General features: G+C 48.3%; 1 protein-coding gene across 5 annotated transcripts; it reads right to left on the bottom strand.

Moving 5' to 3' along the window:
• Positions 1–6,901: 6,901 nt before the first annotated feature.
• LOC135397569 (alpha-1,6-mannosyl-glycoprotein 2-beta-N-acetylglucosaminyltransferase-like) lies at positions 6,902–16,990 on the bottom strand. 5 transcript variants are annotated; one of them, XM_064629171.1, is made up of 11 exons: positions 16,863–16,987; positions 16,713–16,741; positions 15,210–15,350; positions 13,540–13,746; positions 11,393–11,490; positions 11,224–11,323; positions 10,347–10,477; positions 10,203–10,284; positions 10,049–10,138; positions 8,101–8,225; positions 6,902–7,198 (listed from the first exon to the last, which is right to left on the bottom strand). In XM_064629171.1, the coding sequence occupies exons 3-11, from the start codon at positions 15,222–15,224 to the stop codon at positions 7,000–7,002; spliced, it is 1,047 nt and encodes a 348-aa protein (XP_064485241.1). In that variant the 5' UTR covers positions 15,225–15,350; positions 16,713–16,741; positions 16,863–16,987; the 3' UTR covers positions 6,902–6,999. The 5 variants fall into 5 exon arrangements, with proteins under 5 accessions (XP_064485241.1, XP_064485242.1, XP_064485239.1 ...); XM_064629172.1 differs by having other exon boundaries at positions 15,210–15,326; XM_064629169.1 differs by having other exon boundaries at positions 15,210–15,326; positions 16,713–16,989.
• Between the last annotated feature and the right edge of the window lie 4,202 nt (positions 16,991–21,192).

The raw sequence follows: 21,192 nt of genomic DNA, 5'->3' as shown, positions 1-21,192 counted from the left end.
GGCGCACAATGGTTTATCTTCATTTCAATGGCAGCGGTTCTTTCTTCCTGAATAGAATACTGTCGTCGATTGAATATCACGTTTTAGGGCAAAAAATGCCACGAAAGAGCCGAAGAGGAAGCAAGAAAATATGTGGACATGAGTGGATAAGCGAATGAAAAGTAACTTGGAACTTAGCTTACGTTCCTTTGGCACAGTTACCTGAAAAAGTAACGAGTTCCTCTGACAGTTACCACGCCGTAAAAGTACCGAGTTAAGTTACAAGTTACCAAAAAAAAAGGAAACTTAGTTACAGTAACGAGTTATCTCGAACACTGGTACAAACTGACATTTGGATCCCCTTGATCCGCTGCAGGGACCACCATACAACGAAACCAAAAAGACGGACTCAAAAGGCCATGAACTGTGCGGAGTCCTCATCTCCTGCGGGGTGACCGACAGGGTGCTGCGCTACATACGGCGTACTTCATGCATCACGGAGCAGTGTCAACACAGTGGATATTTATTTGGGAGCTGGGCGCCCCATTGGGTGGTAGCATATGGCAATAACAGTACAGGCCAATTTGGTCACTATATCTTGGATATTGGATTTCAGTCCACACGAACTGCACAGTGTTTCCCCTTTTGTCTCCTCCTCACTATTTGGAATCCTTTCCACTATCATTTTAGTCCCCCTCCTTTCTCAGCACTTTCCTTCTCCTTCTTCTTCGCTTCCTCCACGACTTCTTTGGTGAGGATACCCTCCTTCGCAAGTGTCGATGCGGCCGTGGTGGCCAACATGGTCTCGCGGAGATCGCCGGTCATACTCTGCATGCTCGCCGTCAGTCTGTCTAGGCAAAATCGAATTTCTTCCTGCTCTGCCAGCGTCAATCTTGTCTCCGCGGGCACGACACCCAGGGCTTCCTTGAACAAGCCGCTCACCACTTGCATGTGATCCGTTAGTCCTTTGATCCCCAAGTACAACGGCTTCGTTCGGCTTCTTGTTTCCGGGTAATTGTCGCAAGGTCCCATCATGCCTTGACCCATCATTCCGGGAGCCATCATGCCTTGACCCATCATTCCGGGATTCATCATGCATGGAGTCATCATGCCTGGGGTCATCATGCCCGGAGTCATCATCGTTGGCGCCATCATTGTTGGTGCTATCGCACCCGTTGTCATCACCGGCGGTACGCCCAACGACGGGAGTCTGGCGTGCACGGGAGGAGGTCCAGTGCTGGACGATCCCGGGTCCAGCAACTCCGCCAGCAAGTCCAACTGGGCCGCTAGGCGTTTAAAGTACTCGCCCAAGTCCTGCTTGCTGCGCTGTTCCGCGACACCCTGATCCCTGGACTTTCGTTGAGAAGGTGGTAGGGGCGGAGGAACTTCACCCTCATCTTGCTTGTTTTGGAGCTGAGTTATTAACGCCTTGAGAAGTTGCGTCAGCTTCATCATGTTGTTCTCCCAGACGGACCAAATGGGATCAGTCTCGTAAGGTGGCGGGTTGTCCAGGTCGCTGTCCTCGACGGACATTTGCATGGTGACCTGCTGTCTTGGGCGACGCGAGGTGGTGGTGGTGGTGGGAATTTGTGCATCGTAGCCGTCGTTGTCTTCGAGTCCCCTAGTGCGCTGTCCGACTAACGAGTCCACGATGTTTTTCAGCTGCAGGGATTGGCTGCTAATTTGCCGGGCTATGCGAATGATCTCGTCCTGCTTGATCGGATCCATTGGAACCTCCTCCACCACTCGCGGGCCAACGATGTTCCTTGGCACGCGTCGCGTTTCGGCCACTTCGGTCTTTTCTTCTTCGTGTATTCTTCGTGTACATGCCCCGAAGCGCGCCACTACACAAAAGATTCCGAGTATACCTGTGCATAGCCTCCTATATACTGAGTATATAGGAGGCTATGACCTGTGCAGCCTTTGGTACATGCAGTGTTGTCGCTACGGATTGTGGGCAGACTTTAATAAGATTCTTTCTCTGTGTTTCGGTGTTCAAACACCGTTGAGATAAGAGACAACTTCGAAATACTAACATATTATATGCTAATTAACATATCGTATTACTAACATACAACACGAACTTCGAAGTACTAACATATTATATGTTAATTAACATATAATAGGTTAGTATTTCGAAGTTATCTCTTACAAATGCGATGCCAGCTCTTTGCCCTTCTACATTCCGCGTTCGTTCTCCACGGAGAACCTTACGGCGGAGCCATCCTGGCGAAAGGAGTTGGCGTCTTGTGCTTTCCACTCTCGCCACCTGCATCACCACACCTCGCGTGATACCGCACTCTTAAAAATGACCTTCACAGCACAGCACGCTCTTAGCCAACCATAATCTCGAATGATATCGTTATCTGCCCTGATTTGTTGAAAACGGGAGGCGTACGCCTATACCGTTTTAAGAGCGCGAGGCTGCGTTCCAATACCCCGGTTAGTCGACTGCCCAGCGGTCTAACCGGAAGTGCCGCCATGTTAAGTCTCGTTCCAAATCTCGCCAAGTCCGCTATTCAGTCGGCTACCGCCTAGTGCGCGTCGATGCAGTCTAGTTATACGCCTGACCATCTGACAGCCGGGATGGCTGACAGCGGGAAACGCTAGTACCTGCTGCGCTTGCGCCGTACGCATGTCTTGCGTGAGCAACGAGATGGCGCCACGGGCGCCTCCGCTAGGCAAGCCTGTTCCAATAGTGACAAGCAAAGGGGTCTACTCCAGGTCCCCCAAGGTCGCCATTTTCCCATGTATTTGTTCCTATCCCGATGCGTGCAATGCCGGAGGCCGCCCTTAGGTAGCCCATTGTTACCAGACGTTGGCTTGCGTGGATTGTAGCGCGCTAAAGATCCAGTTGAAGCACAATCCAAGTCAGGCCAAGTCACCGAAGGAGAAATGGACGACTGCAGCGCCTGCGGCGCCTGGTACGACAGGTACGCTTTGTGATGCACACAGCCGTGCACTAGATCCTTCCGATCGCTCAACACGTTTAAAAACGGACCAAAAAGTGAAACACGACAGAGAAAGTTGTTATACGCGTTTTATTTGGACATATAAAGACTAGATTCATTCGCAGAAACAACAAAAACATTTTTGCCGCTAAACTTAGCGCGCTGCAGTGATCCGGAACGGCAACAGTGGGGTATCTAGTGGCGGCCTTCTTCATTGCACGCTTTTCCGAGGTGAGTTTGGGGGACCTGGTCTACTCAGCTGCCTAGTCAGGCGGCTTCGCGGGCGCGAGGTATTGGAACGCAGCCTGAGCGTCGCATCGCACCACCTTCGCAGCGCGCTTCTTCCGTGCCCCGCCTCGCCGCGAGGAACACACGGCACATGCAAGCTACACAGCTGCTGCTGTCATACGAAGGGCCGCTTTCCTGAAGGGCAACAGTCGTGGAAAATAACCAGCTCGGAAATGCGGAGCCCTTTTCTAAGCTGGGAACGGCAGAAAGCGTTGTTGATAAGAAATACGTACTTGACCTCTCTCCCCCTTATATTAAGGTGGCGTGACCCACTCCATCATGACACTTTTCTTCCACTCACGGCACACACGTGATGAGACCGCTCCCGGTCGGAACGCCAGCACACGAGATAGGGGTACCTTTGGGGTAGTTTGTGGAAGGAACGAGGCCAACACCAGTAAATAATGGGCACACAATTTATAATCTAGCGGTGGTCTGTGCACAAGCTGCCGGCACAATCTGTGACAGCACAGTGCTGGTGGAGCTAGAAGGTGGAAACTGTCGAGCTGGCTGTTGAGAGGCTGCACAGTCTGAAGTCCGAGTCGGGTCTTGCGACACCAGTTGTTGAGGGTTGACCGTCCGAGAGATGACTTGTTGCTCCCGGCGGTTCTGCGACGAGTCGTGGTCGTCTGTCCTCACTTCTCTTTCTCCCCCTGCTTATAGAGCTGCTCCCCTCCGATGGGCTCTCTGGTCCCCATTCCCACTCCCATCCCTTGCTTAGGGAAAAGCCGCGGCAAAGTAATGAAACTGCTTCCTGGAATCGGCGGTTTCGTGTCAAGTCGTGATCGCCTTCCCTCTTCCCATCTGATTGCTTCAGTTTACGTACCTTGCTAGCCTCCACAGGCCACGGCTATTCCCTGCTTTGGGAAGAGTCGGGAAAACAGGAAAATTGCAAAAAAAGGGAGCCTTCTCCGCACTATCTTCGTGGTAGACGTTGGTTCGTCAACAGTTGACTTTTAGCCCTGGGTGGGAGCGTTTTGAGATCCAGATTCGTTTTGAGATCCAATACGGCTGTACAGTTGAGATGTTGCCTGCCATATTTTCGTGCTACGTAGGCACCAAACCAGGGAAGCGGACAATTGCTCATAGCACAGTTGCTCGCCAGTCCAGAGTTGGGACCGGACATTTGGTTGCGGAAAAAATGGTCCCGGGAGAAACTGTCCCGGACGACAAGGATGAAAAAACTGGTGCATAATGCAAAACCCCGAGACTAGAGAACACGAAGGGACACACACAACACAGGGTCTTACATCTCCACCATCATCATCATCTCCACCAGCTCACTTGCGTCCTAGCCATTTTTTTCATTGAAAAAAAAAAGGTCCCGCGTCCGAGCGTAGGAAAGAGTGGCCCCGGAAAAAATGGTCCCGACGGCAAAGGCGGAAAAAATCGTGAGAGGTGGGGTGGGGGGTGGGGGGCAGTGAGGTGGCGGCAGTTTCACCTGGTTTCGATCAGGTTAGGTTACGGCACGTGAATTTAGGTACGTACCATTAGTTCGGGTTAGGTGCCCGTGGGTGGGTGGGTGTCTCCCCTTGAACGGTGGATACTACATACCCGGATGTTGTTAATATGGCGGTCGAGCTCAGCACGTGTGAGGGAGAAGCGTAAAAAGATTTCGGAGAAATAAAAAAAAGTGCGATTAAAGGGAGGCTTCGCAACCAAATGGATTTCAAGCTCGCGGTATTCTCACAATAATTTACACGAACTGACCACAGTTGTGAAATATCTCACTTCAAAAATCATGAAAAAATCATGAAAACGACTTTTGAAATTTTAAAAAGTCTGTCTTCCACCGAGCGTCCATGGAAGTACTTCTTTCTTCCTCTGGTCGGCCAACTTCACCATTCAGTCATATCATTCCGGTGCTGTTTCCTGCCTCTCAGGAAAGCGGGTGACCGCTGTTTATTTCCATCGGTGTCTGAGTAATCTGATCCCCTATCTTGGTCCCTTGTTTTGTTTCCGGAATGTAACACAGTGGCTACGACCTGCGTGGTGTACCGCTTGTCCGCTGCATGCAGAGTGACGTAACGCGTTGGCCTTCGGAGGGGGAAAGTTTCCGAGACTCCTCCCCACGTTCCTGTTTCGGTTTCGGTTTCGGTTTGATTGCTCGCTTATGTGAGGCATAATTCGTCACACGAGAAAGGGACAAAGTTGATGGCAGGCAAACTGTGGATGTTATGCACCAACTACGATGTACTGGTATTTTTTCACAGATCGTTGAAGTATCCCTTTAAAGGAGCGTGGAAGTGACCCCCAAAATGTGTTTCGTGTTTCGCTGCGACGTCTTCTGCAACGAATAAAATGAGCTCCTGCGAAAGAACGACGGGTGCAGGTAACCTACAGAGCACGCCCAACGTTGTTCTGCACCACCTTTAAAAAACACTCTCCACATCCAAAGAGCGCATCGGCGAAGCAGAAGGCGTCGTGACGTATCACGGGCACGCTCCGGCACGTGACCAGTGACGTCCAACCAGGTCCCCCAAGGTCGCCATTTTCCCATGTATTTGTTCCTATCCCGATGCGTGCAATGCCGGAGGCCGCCGTTAGATACCCCATTGTTACCAGACGTTGGCTTGCGTTTGATTGTAGCGCGCTAAAGATCCAGTTGAAGCACAATCCAAGCCAGGCCAAGTCACCGAAGGAGAAATGGACGACTGCGCCTGCGGCGCCTGGTGTACGACAGGTACACTATGTGATGCATGCAGCCGTGCACTAGATCCTTCCGATCTCTCAATACGTTCAAAAACGGGACCAAAAAGTGAAACACGACACAGAAAGTTGTTATACGCGTTGTATTTGGACATATAAAGACTAGATTCATTAGCAGAAACGACAAAAACATTTTGCCGCTAAACTTAGCGCGCTGAAGTGATCCGGAACGGCAACAGTGGGGTATCTAGTGGCGGCCTTCTTCGTTGCACGCTTTTCCGAGGTGAGTTTCGGGGACCTGCGTCCAACGGCACAGCTCAAGCATGTATAAGCGGCGCGTGAGCCGAGAAGAAAAAAAACAAAGAAAACAAAGGCCCTCAGTGGCAGTTTCGACGTCACGCGCGACTCTTGTCTCTCTCGTCTGCGGCTGCTTTTGCCGACGGTCTTTTGAAAATTTTATTGTGCAGTGACAATACGTCGTAGAGCGAAAATATTTTGCACGTAGACTCCTTCTGGACAGCTTCACAGAAGCACGTTAAATGTCACTTCCATGCTACATGAAGCAAATTTGTGAGGAAAACTTTCAAGAGTTCATGTTCGCAACTTACCATGACAGGAGGACCACTTAAGAGTTCTCCTTGTCTGTTCTTGACCAAGACCACGAAGAACAGTGCATCCAAAAGCATATCTATCACGCACATGTGCTCAATTTGTCCCCCCCCCCCCAAGTCCTGGGTCTTGCGGGTCTCCTGGGTCTCCCTCACTCGCGCCTTGGCAAGGTACAGCGGAACGGAACTTGCTTAATTTTTTGGAAATTGATTGTGGGTCACATTCTCCAAGTTCCTTGCAAACGAGAACGGTTAGCAGTGCTCGTACAACACACTTTACCAACACACTTTGTTTCACCGGCCGAACAACAGCTCAGTCGTCCCACATCGTCGTTTCACAAGCCCGCCTGACGAGAGCCCCCGCTTGGAATGGAGTGCATCCCGGTATAATGCGTTCCAAGTCTGACTATCCAAGACAATCGGACGTTGCCGAAAGAATAATTTCATTTTCATTATGAAGCATCAGGTATAGAAAATTGCAAAGTCACACGATAATAAGGCAGCGTACAATTTCTGAGCGTCACTCATTGGGTGGTCATGCTGAGGCAGAGGTTGTGGTCTCTGATGTCTCCCCACCCGCCGCTGACAAGGGGGACTTTGTAATGCCGGGGCGGGATCTCCATGAGGCGCGTCGCTCGCCGAAACGAACGGTTCATGGCAGCGATTCTAAAGGCTCTCTTTACCAAGTCCTCCCTGCAGGTCCTGGATTTGCTATGCACGCCGCTGCGGAGAGGACAGGATATGAACACGTGTAAACCACACAGACACACAATTTGTAGGAAGAGATCCTTCATGTCTCGCACTAGCCCTATGGTCTGCACTCTTAAAAATGAACTTCACCGCATAGCACGCTCCTAGCCAACACTCTTAAAAATGAACTTCACCGCATAGCACGCGATTAGCCAACCATAATCTCGAATGATATCGTTGTCTGCCCTGGTTTGTTGGAAACAGGGGGTGTACGCCTTTTCTGTGACACTTATGCTGTTCATAATTGTCACAAAAAAGGCGTACGCCTCCCGTTTTCAACAAATCCGAGCAGATAACGATATCAGTCGAGATGATGGTTGGCTAGGACCGTGCTATGCGGTGAAGTTCATTTCTAAGAGTGAACCGTCATCTCGAATGATATCGTTATCTGCCCTGATTTGTTGAAAACGGGGGGCGTACGCCTTTTCTGTGACAATTATGAACAGCATAAGTGTCACAAAAATGGCGTACGCCTCCCGTTTTCAACAAATCAGGGCAGATAACGATATCATTCAAGATGATGCTTGGCTAGAAGCGTGCTATGCGGTGAAGTTCGTTTCTAAGAGTGTACGTTATTGTATTCTTCCGTGTCTGTACTGAATCTGTAGGGAACTATGTGGAACTATTTACATTATCCGGACCTTTGAACGATAAGGTATGATCCCTGAAATTTCACCAGCAAATCCGCGAGAACCATCTCCGACTCCGAGACAAAATACAATCAAAACCGGGATGTAGGTATTATACGTGTCAACTGCAATTATGTAATATATGACTCAATGACTGGACTACTAGATGACTACTCGAATGAATATACGAACTCTTGTGAATCTAGTTAACTCTCTAACTAATCTCTTACGAATATGGACTCGTACCAGTCTCCGATGTGCAAGACGCGAGAGTTTCGCAGGCTCACTTGGAGGCTGTTTCTGGGGAAACAGGTCTTGGCCAACGCAGTCAGTGTCAGGTCCCAGTTGTAATCGTCGTACGTACAAAACTCCTGCAAGACATCTTACCTTCATCAGCACATGTATATATAGTATGCAAATATATGTTAATGACCGCGACAGCATACATGGGTATAGACACGGTGGCGTAGCCAAGAGGCGAGTGCCGGGGGTATTTCGAGGGTTCAAGCCAGGGATGGGCATAAACACATTTTCTGAGTATTTAAATATAAATACAAAATACTTTGTTGAAAGGGGTATTTAAATACTCTTCATAAATACTTTTCAACATGAGTATCTAAATACAAAATATAAATACAGTATTTAGATACCGTAACTACTATTATAAATACTGTGAGCAAAATGACATCTGGAATTACAGAAATAACGATGATCGTAACAACAAATCAGCAACGAACAATAGCATTTATTTGTTAGATAATCACGGCGATTTTAATATTACAAGTTTCTCGAAGACTGCATCTTTTAGGCATCTTCTGTTTTGCCGTATACAATCGAATTCGCTGAGAAGAAAAGCATCTCCTCGGGTGCCCATGAAAAAATGACTGTATTAAATTTGACGAAGATGCTTTGTACAACGAGGTGGGTAGTCGCGACCGTTGTCCGCAACAACAGTGAGAAACTTGTCATCTAAAATGGTTTGTTGCATGCGCATGCTAGCGCAAACACGGCATAACTGCGCCCCAAACTCACCCTTCTTCCCGAAAGGTAAGGGTCAGTATATACTGTATTTAGGAGTATTTATAAAGTATTTACCAGAATAAATACCCTAAAATTGGTATTTAAATATAATTATAAATGCATTTTGCAAGTCTATTTAAATACAAAATATAAATACATGTGTTTATATTTTAAATAGTATTTTAATTACAATGTATTTAAATACTGCCCATAAGCACACCGAAATTGTACCTTTAGTGGTAATTGAGCATCTGGCTCGGGTTCAGACTCCACGGAGTGCCTTCGAATTGCGGTTCTGTTTTAGCTAGGGCGCTAGTTCGGTTTAGTTAACCGTGCCGGTATCACTTCGAACCTGTTCTTGTACCGAGCCGCTGCACCGGCTCATGCGCTGAATGAGTGCCGGTCTCTCTCGTTGGACCTTTTTCACATACGCGTAGTATCCTAGCGGCTCTCCAACGAACTATGCTCGGCGCGCGTCAAAACAAATCCACGTGTGTAGCACAAAGGACCAAAACCGGTCCGGAGTGGGGACGACAAGGTCCCGCCATGAATGCGGTCTCCCCACTGGTCCCCACTTCTGTCGTCCCCACAGTGCGCCATCTAGTGAAGACGGAGATAACCCTCTCCTACGCCTCAAGGTCATGCGCATGCGTATACACTCTAAAAACAGAACTTCGAGGAGAGAGGGAGGCGTACGCCTTTTTGTGTCAATTATCATATACCCAAATTGACACAAAAAGGCGTACGCCTCCCTCTCTCCTCGAATCAAAAGCGATAACCCTATCATTCGTGGCAATGGTTGGCGCACAGCGTGCTATGCGGTGAAGTTCTGTTTTTAGAGTGTAGGCCACTGTGAAAAAGGTCCATGGACCTACCCCTGTTTCTAAACAGATGACGTCATATAGTGTTCGACAGCACCACCCAATAGATCTCTACCCGAGAAACGTCATCATGACGTTGGTAGACAGACTGAAACCGAAACAAATCAGAAGGGGAAGGGCTGGGTTCCACGAATGGACACTTATTGGCTGCCTCCTATATCGAAAGAAAAGAAGGACCGAAGGTCGCGTCCCTTTCAGAGACCATCGTAATCCCTTCAAGACCGTGGCTTTCGGGCGCGGCCTTGTTAGCCCCTGTGCGTTTTGAGTGTACCATGAATGAACGCAACACTCACGTGAGCACACGACTTGACGACGTTCCAAACGTCCCTGGTAAAGAGGTGGCCCAGGTTGTTGGAGCTCTGCGCCCATTTGAGAATCTCAACCTGAAAGAGTATAAAGCTCACACTGCGTGAACAACCTCCGTATAACGCTTCGCCTTATGAATACCTTATCGGCTGTCTGCGGATGGTGGTCGTGGTCCACCTTACTATTGCCCACGGAACACAGACACGTAGCGTTCTTGCAAAACCTATATTTCCCTCGCGGTTAGATGAAGTTTCATACCTCTCGTATACGAGAGGGGACCCTAACCTGTTTTTTTCGGACAACATGAGCTTGGCCATGACAAGCAAGTCCGGGGTAACGTAGTGGTCTTCTTCCAGCAACAGCATTGGACCGTCATGGTTCTTGGTGATGTTCAGTTTGTGGAATACAGTGTTCACCTGGAGAGCGGATAAACAGGAACAACAACAACTACACTCTTAAAAATGAACTTCACCGCATAGCACGCTCTTAGCCAACCATTATCTCGAATGATATCGTTATGTGCCCTGATTTGTTCAAAGCGGTAGGCGTACGCCTTTTTTGTGACACTTATGCACGGCACAAAATAGGCTCCTCCTCCCGTTTTCAACAAATCAGGGGCGAGAACCATTATCAACCATTATCTCGAATGATATCGCTATGTGCCCTGATTTGTTCAAAGCGGTAGGCGTACGCCTTTTTTGTGACACTTATGCTGTTCATAATTGTCACAAAAATGACGTACGCCTCCCGTTTTCAAGAAATCGGGCCATATAACGATACCATTCGAGCTGACGGTTGGCTAGGAGCGTGCTATGCGGTGATGTTCATTTTTAAAAGTGTAGCCCTTCAGCGGTATTATGCGCATTTTCAATGCGCATGGGCGAAACGTCGACATCTTCTACCTTCCCTACACTCTTAAAAATGAACTTCACCACATAGCACGCTCCTAGCCAACCATCATCTCGAATGATATCGTTATCTGCCCTGATTTGTTGAAAACGGGAGGCGTACGCCTTTTTTGTGACACTTATGCTGTTCATGATTGTCACAGAAAAGGCGTACGCCTCCCATTTTCAACAAATCAGGGCAGATAACGGTATCATTCGCCATGATGGTTGGCTAGGAGCTTGCTATGCGGTGAAGTTCATTTTTAAGAGTGTACCTTCCACCACCAGTGATGCTTGATCTGTGTGAACTTTGACTCCCTGTAGTGCATGTAAACATCTGGGTGGTCCGCGTTGAGGCACTTGATCTTTCGGGCACTGAAACCAAGAAGTAATCGCAGGTTAGTTCAAAAGCACAGCATTAATAATTTGTTAACGACACTTAACTAGTCTGGTTTTGTGTCTCTGGGGCAGTCCCGAGGATCTTGTCCAGGAAATTGGAAAGGGTACAGCTGCGTTGAATTCTCGAAAAAAATCTGCATCACCTATATAGTAACGGAAAAATGGCAACGCAAAACTTCAAGTGACATCTCGTGAACACTGAAGAGTGTGTGGGTGTGTTTACTTTAATGGGTTACTTTAATGTGTAATGTTACGTTATCTGCGTGCGAATATATGCAGGAAAACGTTCTCTTGTGTGGTCACTCCATCTTCCCCTACCACGCGCTCTCACCATATTTCGTGATGATAACGGCTGTGCACTCTTAAAAATGAACTTCACCACATTGCACGCTCCTACACTCTTAGAAATGAACTTCACCACATAGCACGCTCCTAGCAAACCACCATCCCGAATGACAACGTTCTCGCCCCTGATTTGCTGAAAACGGGAGGAGGAGCCTCTTTTGTGCCCATTATGCACGGCACAAAATAGGCTCCTCCTCTTGTTTTCAACAAATCTAGAGCGAGAACGTTGTCATTCGGGGTGATGGTTGGCTAGGAGCGTGCTATGTGGTGAAGTTCATTTTTAAGAGTGTAGCCAACCATCACCCCGAATGACAACGTTCTCGCCCTAGATTTGTTGAAAACAGGAGGAGGAGTCTATTTTGTGTCATTATGCACGGCGCAAAATGGGCTCCTCCTCCCGTTTTCAACAAATCAGGGGCGAGAACGTTGTCATTCGGGATGGTGGTTGGCTAGGAGCGTGCTATGTGGTGAAGTTCATTTTTAAGAGTGTGGGAAATCTTTTCGGAAGCCACAAAGGACCGAAAGCTTATAAGTTGCCTTTTCACCGAAAAAGCAGAGAACGGTATGCTACCGGTACGCCAAATGAAAGATACGTGTACCTCAGGCTCATGCGACGTACTTCCAGAATTTGTGCATTTGACTGTGACAACCACAGGGGTGCATTACAATTGTAATGCTCCATAGAGTCCTTAGGCGAAAGCGTGCTGGGGGAGCACAATGCATTCTGGACAAGTGCTGGACACGTGTCATTACAAAAGCCAAAAGACCAGTTGCGGATCCAAACCCTCGCTGTGGGGGGAGCGGGGGCGTTTTCTTTGTTGAAGCGCGTAACTGGGAGGGGAGAGAGAGGGAAGACTAACGTAGTACAACCTAGCCCTTTTTGAGGGCGATCGCCCCCCTCGCTTGGATCCGCCACCGCAACAGACACGTGACTATAAAAATGGCCGCGCCCACACTCTTAAAAATGAACTTCACCACATAGCACGCTCCTAGCCAACCATCGCCCCGAATGACAACGTTCTCGCTCTAGATTTGTTGAAAACGGGAGGAGGAGCCTATTTTGTGCCGTGCATAATGAGCACAAAATAGGCTCCTCCTCCTGTTTTCAACAAATCAGGGGCGAGAACGTTGTCATTCGGGATGATGGTTGGCTAGGAGCGTGCTATGTGGTGAAGTTCATTTCTAAGAGTGCATGATCCAAACGGTTTGTAGATAAAGCGATGGTTGTCTCCGTGCGTCGTTTCGTAACTTCTTTCGCCCTCCATACTTAGCTATGTCCGATGTCCTCGCAGTAAAAACACGTGAACGTCTGCAAAGGAAGCTCCTGCTCCACTCGAATGCATACTTCGGAGGAACATGCACTATATCGCGTAAGAACTATAAGAAGCACTATATAATTTACACATGACCTCATGACGTTTTCGGTTATGTGTGACCACGACAAGGTGGTGACTTTGCCATAAGCGCCCGCTTGAGGGTACACTCTTAAAAATGAACTTCACCACATAGCACGGTCCTAGCCAATCGTCATCCCGAATGACAACGTTCTCGCCCTAGATTTGTTGAAAACGGGAGGCGGAGCCTATTTTGTGCTCATTATGCACGGCACAGAATAGGCTCCGCCTCCCGTTTTCAACAAATCAGGGACGAGAACGTTGTCATTCGGGATGATGGTTGGCTAGGAGCGTGCTATGCGGTGAAGTTCATTTTTAAGAGTGTAGTTAAAAAAGAAGAAGAAGAAAAAAAAAAGAAATGAAAAAGGAGGCAGGTGTAGAACGCCCCCATCAAACCCTGATATATATGTTGTACAAGTAACGTCTATACCAGGATGGTTCGTCCCAGCTTGCCTTGCAAAACGTGACGCTACTTGGCAGAGAAGGCAGGTGATGGTCATAATAGTCGTGACTGAAGATAATCAGAGCCTTTCCGATCCCTTCAACCCGAGCGAGGGAAGACAGCAAGTGCAAAAGGTACCGCCACCGATTGTGAACCTGCACCACCAGCACAGGGTCACCCGGTCCCAGAGGTCCGAAGCGGTCCACATGGTGTACTACCTGCAAAGGCCGATCCTGTCAAGTTGTTCAGCATCTTGGGACTAACGCGATCTTATGGCCAATTGGAGTAGTGATTTCCTGGCAGATTTCCGTCTGCCAGATTCTGAGAACTTGTGTTCGCTGGGTGCACTCTTAGAAATGAGTTTCGCCACATAGCACGCGCCTAGCCAACCATCATCCTGAATGACAACGTTCTCGCCCCTAATTTGTTGAAAACGGCAGGCGGAGCCTATTCTGTGTCGTGCATAATGGACACAAAATAGGCTGCTCCTCCCGTTTTCAACAAGTCAGGGGCGAGAACGTTGTCATTCGGGAGGATGGTTGGCTAGGAGCGTGCTATGTGGTGAAGTTCATTTTTAAGAGTGTGGGTTAACACCCTGGTGACGGCGTCCACGCTCTCACACGAGCTACACTCTGAAAAATGAACTTCACCGCATAGCACGCTCCTAGCCAACCATAGTCTCGAATGATATTGTTATCTGCCTTGATTTGTTGAAAACGGGAGGCGTACGGCTTTTTGTGACACTTATGCTGTTCATAATTGTCACAGAAAAGGAGTACGCCTCCCGTTTTCAACAAATCCGGGCAGATAACGATATCACTCGAGATTATGGTTGGCTAGGAGCGTGTTATGCGGTGAAGTTCATTTTTAAGAGTGTAGTATTCCTTCGACTTCGGCGTTTGTCGCTAAGTTGTGTGATAGAGCTTTTGCGATGCTACCTAAATATACAAAACTGCAACAACGTAATAAAGACGTAACAAACGTAACGTACTGTAAAAGTAGTTGATTTCGCGTGGAACATGTTCCCGCGTTTTGGCGGAGGCCATTGTTGACGCAGGAACTTAAATTCGCGAAAAACGCAATCTGATATGTTTCTCGGCGATGCCGGTGTATCTACTTAATTCGCGAAGGTTTGGCGCTCGCGAAAAACGCGAAATCGTTCCGTGCAAAAAAAAAAGAAAAAAAGAGAAACACAATTACAGTAGCCATGGTACTGTACCACGTATCACGTTCGTGCTTTTGGTCGCCGTGAGACGAACCGCCACCAGCCGCATGGGAAGCCGCTGGTAGCCATTGGAAGCCTCTGTTGGAAAATATCTGTGGCGATTGACCGGAGCAGGCGTCATCCTGACTGGCATGTCCACGTGGTGAAAGGGTGAGGAGGAGGCATTAAGCGGGTCGTCTAGGATAGCTATAGGCCGCGTTGACTTTTGGCGAGGTCTGCTGATTTAGATCGTTCATCTGGTGAAGTTGGGACGTCACAAAGCGTCCAGCTGAGACCATAACCAAGACAATTAGAAATCTCCCGGATTGGCTTTCATTGGTTCGCGAGGGGGTGGGTCTCTATAGTAACTGCACGATAGCTTGCACGCGTGTTGGCGTGTTGTCTGAGTGTTGTCTCGTGTTGGGGCGGCATCAGCTTTTAGCTACACCTTACTGTCAAATAAGGTTAACATCTCACCTGTTGCGCATTCATGTCGGTGACGATCTGATGCAAGATTGCAAGGTTGGTGTTGTTGACGCCTCTATTGGGTAACAGAGTGAAGTCCGGTTGAATCGCTTCTGATGCTACTGGAGCCTGAGAAGCGAGGTGGATAGGCGACTGTACAAGGGACAGAAACACGGTCCGTAGGAAGTTATTAATCGCTATGAGTTTTGCCACTCTCAAAGTGCCGGCATGCCGTACTCGCCAATTACTCAATGCAGGTGGCACATTGTGCGGTCTTCATATGAAGCTCATAAGCACATTTAATCTTGGTAAATTTCGAAGTGATTGAGCACCGCAGCACGAAGTTATAAACGGAAAACGTGCAATTCCCGTAGCCAAACAATCAAGATGGCGGCGTTGCGAAGAGCAGTTGACATGCTGCTCCCCAGACGGCGACGTGTCGCATATCCTGCCAGCCGGATGGAACTGCAGTTTTCATTTCGCTCTCGTGTAGCTGTCGTATTTTGCTCCCGAAGTGAGCAACGTGAGGAACGAAAAGACCTTGTCGCGTTACTCTGAAACCACTAGTCTCTGTGCGCCCCTTAGCCTCGTTCCCAGCGACGGCACAACAGGGGTGGACTGCCAAAATCGCTCTTTCCATTTATGATGAATACTGGTGGCCGCCGTCTTTAATGAGTATGTCTGACGATTACTTCAACATTCCATATGACTAGTCATCCCGTAAACATCTGAGTAGCGTATCAACGTTCGGAAGATTAAGGAAAAAGAAGATTGCTTGCTTCTGCGATATGCACAGTTGGTCACGTGAGGAGTGCTGGCCGATGCGATATCTGTTCAACACCGGTTCCCGAGCCGGAGAAAATGAACGGGTATACGGAATGAACACGAGCGGGCACGAAAATGAACGAAAGCACACACGGGAAAGTGAAGGAACTCTGCAAACGGCAGTCCACACGTGCACAGTTCCTGTGACTACCACGGGGTGGCAGCACTAATGGCGGCGCCCATTCCTTGGATCGCGCTTTTGTGTATAGCAGACGACACCCAAAAGGGATGTCGTCTGCTTACTGAAAGACAGTGAAATAACATTAACGCGGGGACTTCTCTGCCTGGATGGACAGATTGCCAGAGCAACAGGTCGCCGCCTGGGGAACTGTGTCACAACTGCGATTCACAACACCGTCATCTTGGCGGTTTTGACTACGGGAACCTCACGTTTTGCGCTATAACTTTGCGTTGCGGTGCTCAATCACTTCGGTATATACCATGATAGAATGTCCTTATGAGTTTTATACGTGGACAGCATATCGTACCACCTGCATTGAGTAATTGGCGAGCACGGCATGCCGGCGCGGGTAGACTTTTATAGGGTAACACCCTGTATATCTAGCGTCACTCGCGGCGGATGACGTGACTCAGCAACTTTAACACCGAGAATAGTCTCGTAGCTCGTAATATACGGCATCCGTTGTGTAAATGACGTGATCGGAAAGAGGAGCTCAATGTTCTCCTTACCTCCGAACTGTGTTCGCTTTGGTCTCCCGCTTTGGTCGTCCCGAAGAGTAGAGGAAGAAATGTTACAACGACGTAGATTACAACGACAAGGACTGCAAACTTGGTCATAAACAGTCGAGACATGCTATACGCACGAAAAACGTTCCTTACACGTGCTGCTGCTTCTATGAAACTCCTACCCCCTGTATGGCGGGCTAGAAGGACTGGTGTGCAAAGCGCCTAATCTAATGCATGGGGAGCGCGTGGTCACGGCCGTGGACAAGATGGCGGCGAATTTCACGAGCTTTTGCGCTGTCGCTCGCAGCGCGCCACGCGGAAGGTCACATTTTTGTGGGGCTCACAAACGCTCTTCTGTTGCGAGCCGACCACGTGCTGTTCCTGCAGCACAGATTCGCGCCGGCTGAAAAGTTGTGCAGCCCATCTGCGCCAAAAGTCGCGAGCGCTCGCGCAAGGTCTTCTCTCTGGTTGTTTATTTAGTTTTCATGCGCAACTATAGCTCGTCCGGGACGTTGAACGATTGCTGCGTAAAGCATTCTGTGAGTTGACAATACAAAAAGGCATTCTGTGAGATGAGACGCACTAAAGAAAAAATTTCCTCGGCAATTGCTAGGTCGGCTCCGGAGCTGGATCACGTGACAGTTGCCACCCGAACAAGAGTTCCAGGGATCTCGCGGTTTCAGGATCAGGATCAGGCTCGCCTCATCTCTTTTGAATCGAGGCAGAGTTCGTACACTTGAATCACGCTAGGGCCAATTCGAGACGGACATAGCGTCTGAAGCGATAATCGACAAGGAGGCGAAACCTTGAGGAATACTGGATAATGCGTACTCAGGAAAATAAATATCCTCAGTCAACATAATGTACAGCAGCCCATGCCAGTCACCTGTAACTGCTTACATGAAAAGCCAGTCATATTAACGATGAACAGAAAGTGCGTTACGCACTGCACCAAGCTAACCACGTAAAAACGGGTCTCCACGGGTCGCCCTCAAGGGTCCCGGGGAAACGGGTGCCCGTAGGGCGAAGTTGCGGGTGGTTTGGGAATACGGCCCATAGAGGTGCTATACGTGCGATCATTTTTTTCGGTCCTTATAAACTGTCTTTTGTAAGCGTCGCTTAATACTTCAAAGGGTCCTCAACTTTGAATTGCCACTCAACCATGACTCCCAAACGCTGGTGAACGTTGAGGAGTTCATGCTACCTCACTGATATCAAAATGATATCAAAAATGCCTCAAGTATGTATATGTAAAATGATCACAGGGCTTGAGTCCCGTACGACTTTCCCCTGTTGCACTCGAAGAGGTTGCGTTTGACAATATCGTTTCCGAAACCGCACTTGTCAGGGCATATACAGCCTAACCATGCTGCTTAACTATGAAACCGTAGAGGCGCAGCTTATTTCATTGCACTGTGGTTAAAGGCCACAGGCAGTTCGTGTAGCTTTTCGCAGTCAATTGCTATTAAAAGTTGAAAGATGAAAGTCACTGAAAAGGTTAGCCAGCTTCTTCAGGATTATCGGTTCTGGATTCCAGCCTCAGAACATCAGTTCTCTCATGCTATTAAGAGTGTTCGCCGCGGAGACAAGAAGCTCTCTTCCGCAACTTTGAATATGCTACTGAATATTCTAAAACAATATCTGAAACAGTGCAGTAACCTGTATGAGTAACACACACACACGATCTGTACTGTCACTGGGCGCGTTAGGCCAGGACACAATGCTAATTGTTATTCTTCGTCACCCTCAATCTCCTCTGATGGGGAAATCAAATCGTGCCTTTTTGTGACAGCTCTACACGAACCGTCTCCTTTCGTACGCTTTGAGATGTACCGCATGGGACACATTTCATTACCCAGTTTAGTTTGACGGCTCGCCTTGGTTTCGTCATCCACCAATATGCTCTACCAAAACTGCGTTCGAAACAGGCAATAATATGCCTCATGATGACTTTTTATTTGGGATACGCAACTTTGCCTCAGCTGCCAATGCAAAACCGCCCATCACAGTACACATCGATACTAACTCACTTAATTGATACGCCGCATAATTTTTTATGCGTAAAAAGCCGTGCGGCAATCTAAAGTTTATATTTGTGTGCTTCACCAGTCGTGCAAATGATGTTCGCACATTACCGTTTCTGCTTATGTTTGCCATATACATGTTGAAGGAAACACGATTTGTCTTTGAGAGCGCATTTGTTGCAGCTGCCGAGACCGACAGCACGTGCGTGTAAGACAGCTATGAGCACGCGCACGCTTCGCTTTTATTTATTTTGTATTTTCGGTAGGTTCCATCTATTTTTCTCATGCGCTACACTCCGGAGCGCGCTCAGATGCTGTTCACATACCCTATCACGTGAGGGTGATGGCGCCGTAAACGACAGCGCAAGCAGCACGTGGTAGCCACCTGTCGGCAGGCCCATCGTCCCGACCCGACTTCATCCTTCGCTCAGCACACCATCTAGCCCGCCGTACCCCCTGTCAAAAGATACTGCTTCTTCTTCTTCCTCATTGAGAATGGCCAGGGCGATTGGGCTATAAATGGGGTGGGGTTAAAAATTTGGCTATTCGGTATACCGGGTGTTTCAGTGAAATCCCGGGGCTAAATAATTCGCGAACGGGTGCACCAATCGACGAACTTTCTTTTTTACAAGTATCTGTCCGATACCGCCTACAACCTCCGCACCGTGTGAATGAGTGGGAGGCGCTCTTTATTTAAATAAAAATTCAAACGAGTTTCGTGAAAAAAACATAAGTTCTAAAGCAGGACGCCGTCGGCATTAAAATGGGTACATACCCCCTTGGGACCTTCAGTGGACACCTTTTAGAGAAAAAATATGCCACGAAAGCGCGTCATTTGTTGCAGTAATTAATTGGTTTCGGTTGACATATTTTTGTCGCGGCTGCTCGCGACGAAGTGAAAAAGGACGTAATTAATTTGCGTAATTCATTGGTGTAAGTACGTAATTCATTGGTGGACATGGGAGTGAAAGAGCGTCCTTTTGCGCTTCTCCGCGACCGTCCGTGACGAGCTCGCGCCGTTCGTGTGGCCTCCCCGCTTCTGCCGTCCCCACACTGCGCCATCTAGTGAAGATGGAGATAACCCTCTCCGGCGCCTCAAGGTCATGCGCATGCGTTTATAGGCCGTTGTGAAAAATGTCAATTACTGAGTGATCGCGCTCTTATCTACTACAGTCATAACGCCTATAGATTCGAGTCACTATTGTTGTATACCGCAAAGAAATGTCATCAAGATGGTAGCACTTGGTGATGCCGGTGAAAGGACTCGCCGTCGTCGGTCTCACAGAGGTGGGCAACGTCACGATTGACGGAATGTGCGTCCTGGGCCGACTTCTAAGGGAACTGTGCCGACACATGTATGAAAACGTCGGAGGAAAACCCAAGAAAACCCTCAGACTGCACAGCCGGCACCGGAATTCGAACCCGGGTACCTCCCAGGTACCTTATAACAGAACTTCGCCGCATAGCACGCTCCTAGCCACACCGTCATCTCAAATGGCATCGTTCTCTCCCCTGAGTTGCTGGAAACGGGAGACAATTATGTGTGACAATTATATGAACTGCATAAGTGTCACAAAAAAGGCGTACGCCTTCAGTTTTCAGCAAATCAGGGGAGAGCACGATGTCAATCGATATAGCGGTTGGCTAGGAGCGTGCAATGCGGTGAAGTACATTTTTAAGTGCGTATACCTCTGGCTGAAGGTTTTTCAGCATAATTTACAGGCGGATGTCGGCACAGTTCCCCCTGAAGTCGGCCCACGACGCACATTAACCGCCCTGTCTCCCACTTCCTCCTGCTCCCCTCTTTCCATCTGTCCACGACTCAGAGCCAAAGTTGCTTCGCGGTGCTGATACAAATTTCTTTCTTCTTCTTCTTCTTTTTGTCAGAGGGCGTTGGAGAGGTCCACCAGGTTTCGGGCGTAGGATTTACTTTGGCGAGCTTTACTTATCTTATTATAGAGCTAAGTTAGCTACATTAATTTAGTTAATATATCCCCTACGGCAATCTGTAACGCCAAAACGTTATATTGTTGCGTGTCAGCCACATAACCCATCGGAAAGGCGTCCATTCTAGGTCAAAAGACGAGAGAGGCTAATGTTACTGGGAAATGGAACAGCTAAAGTTTGCTAAGAAGGCAGGAGAGATTTACATTATCGCCAGTAAGCTCGCGAATCAAAGTTCCCGCAAGTCACTTTTGTAGGCAACTGTGTCTCAAAACTCAAAAATATATTCATTGTGAAAAAAAGAAAGGAAAGGACTTGTCCAGAAAGACAGATATAGGGGAAAGATGAGCTGAAACAAAAAAAGAAAATAAAAATAAGGAAGAGGAGGAGAAAAAGATACATTTCAATCAGGATAAGTCAAAACATTTACGGAAATATTCCGCACCGGATTACATTGATCGTCCTCAAAGGAAAAAAAAACAAAAAAAAAACAACACGCATTCTTAAGTTGTTTC

Source organism: Ornithodoros turicata, chromosome 6 (genome assembly GCF_037126465.1).
Source record: "Ornithodoros turicata isolate Travis chromosome 6, ASM3712646v1, whole genome shotgun sequence".
NCBI lineage: Eukaryota > Metazoa > Arthropoda > Arachnida > Ixodida > Argasidae > Ornithodoros > Ornithodoros turicata.
This window is presented reverse-complemented; position numbering and strand designations above follow the sequence as displayed.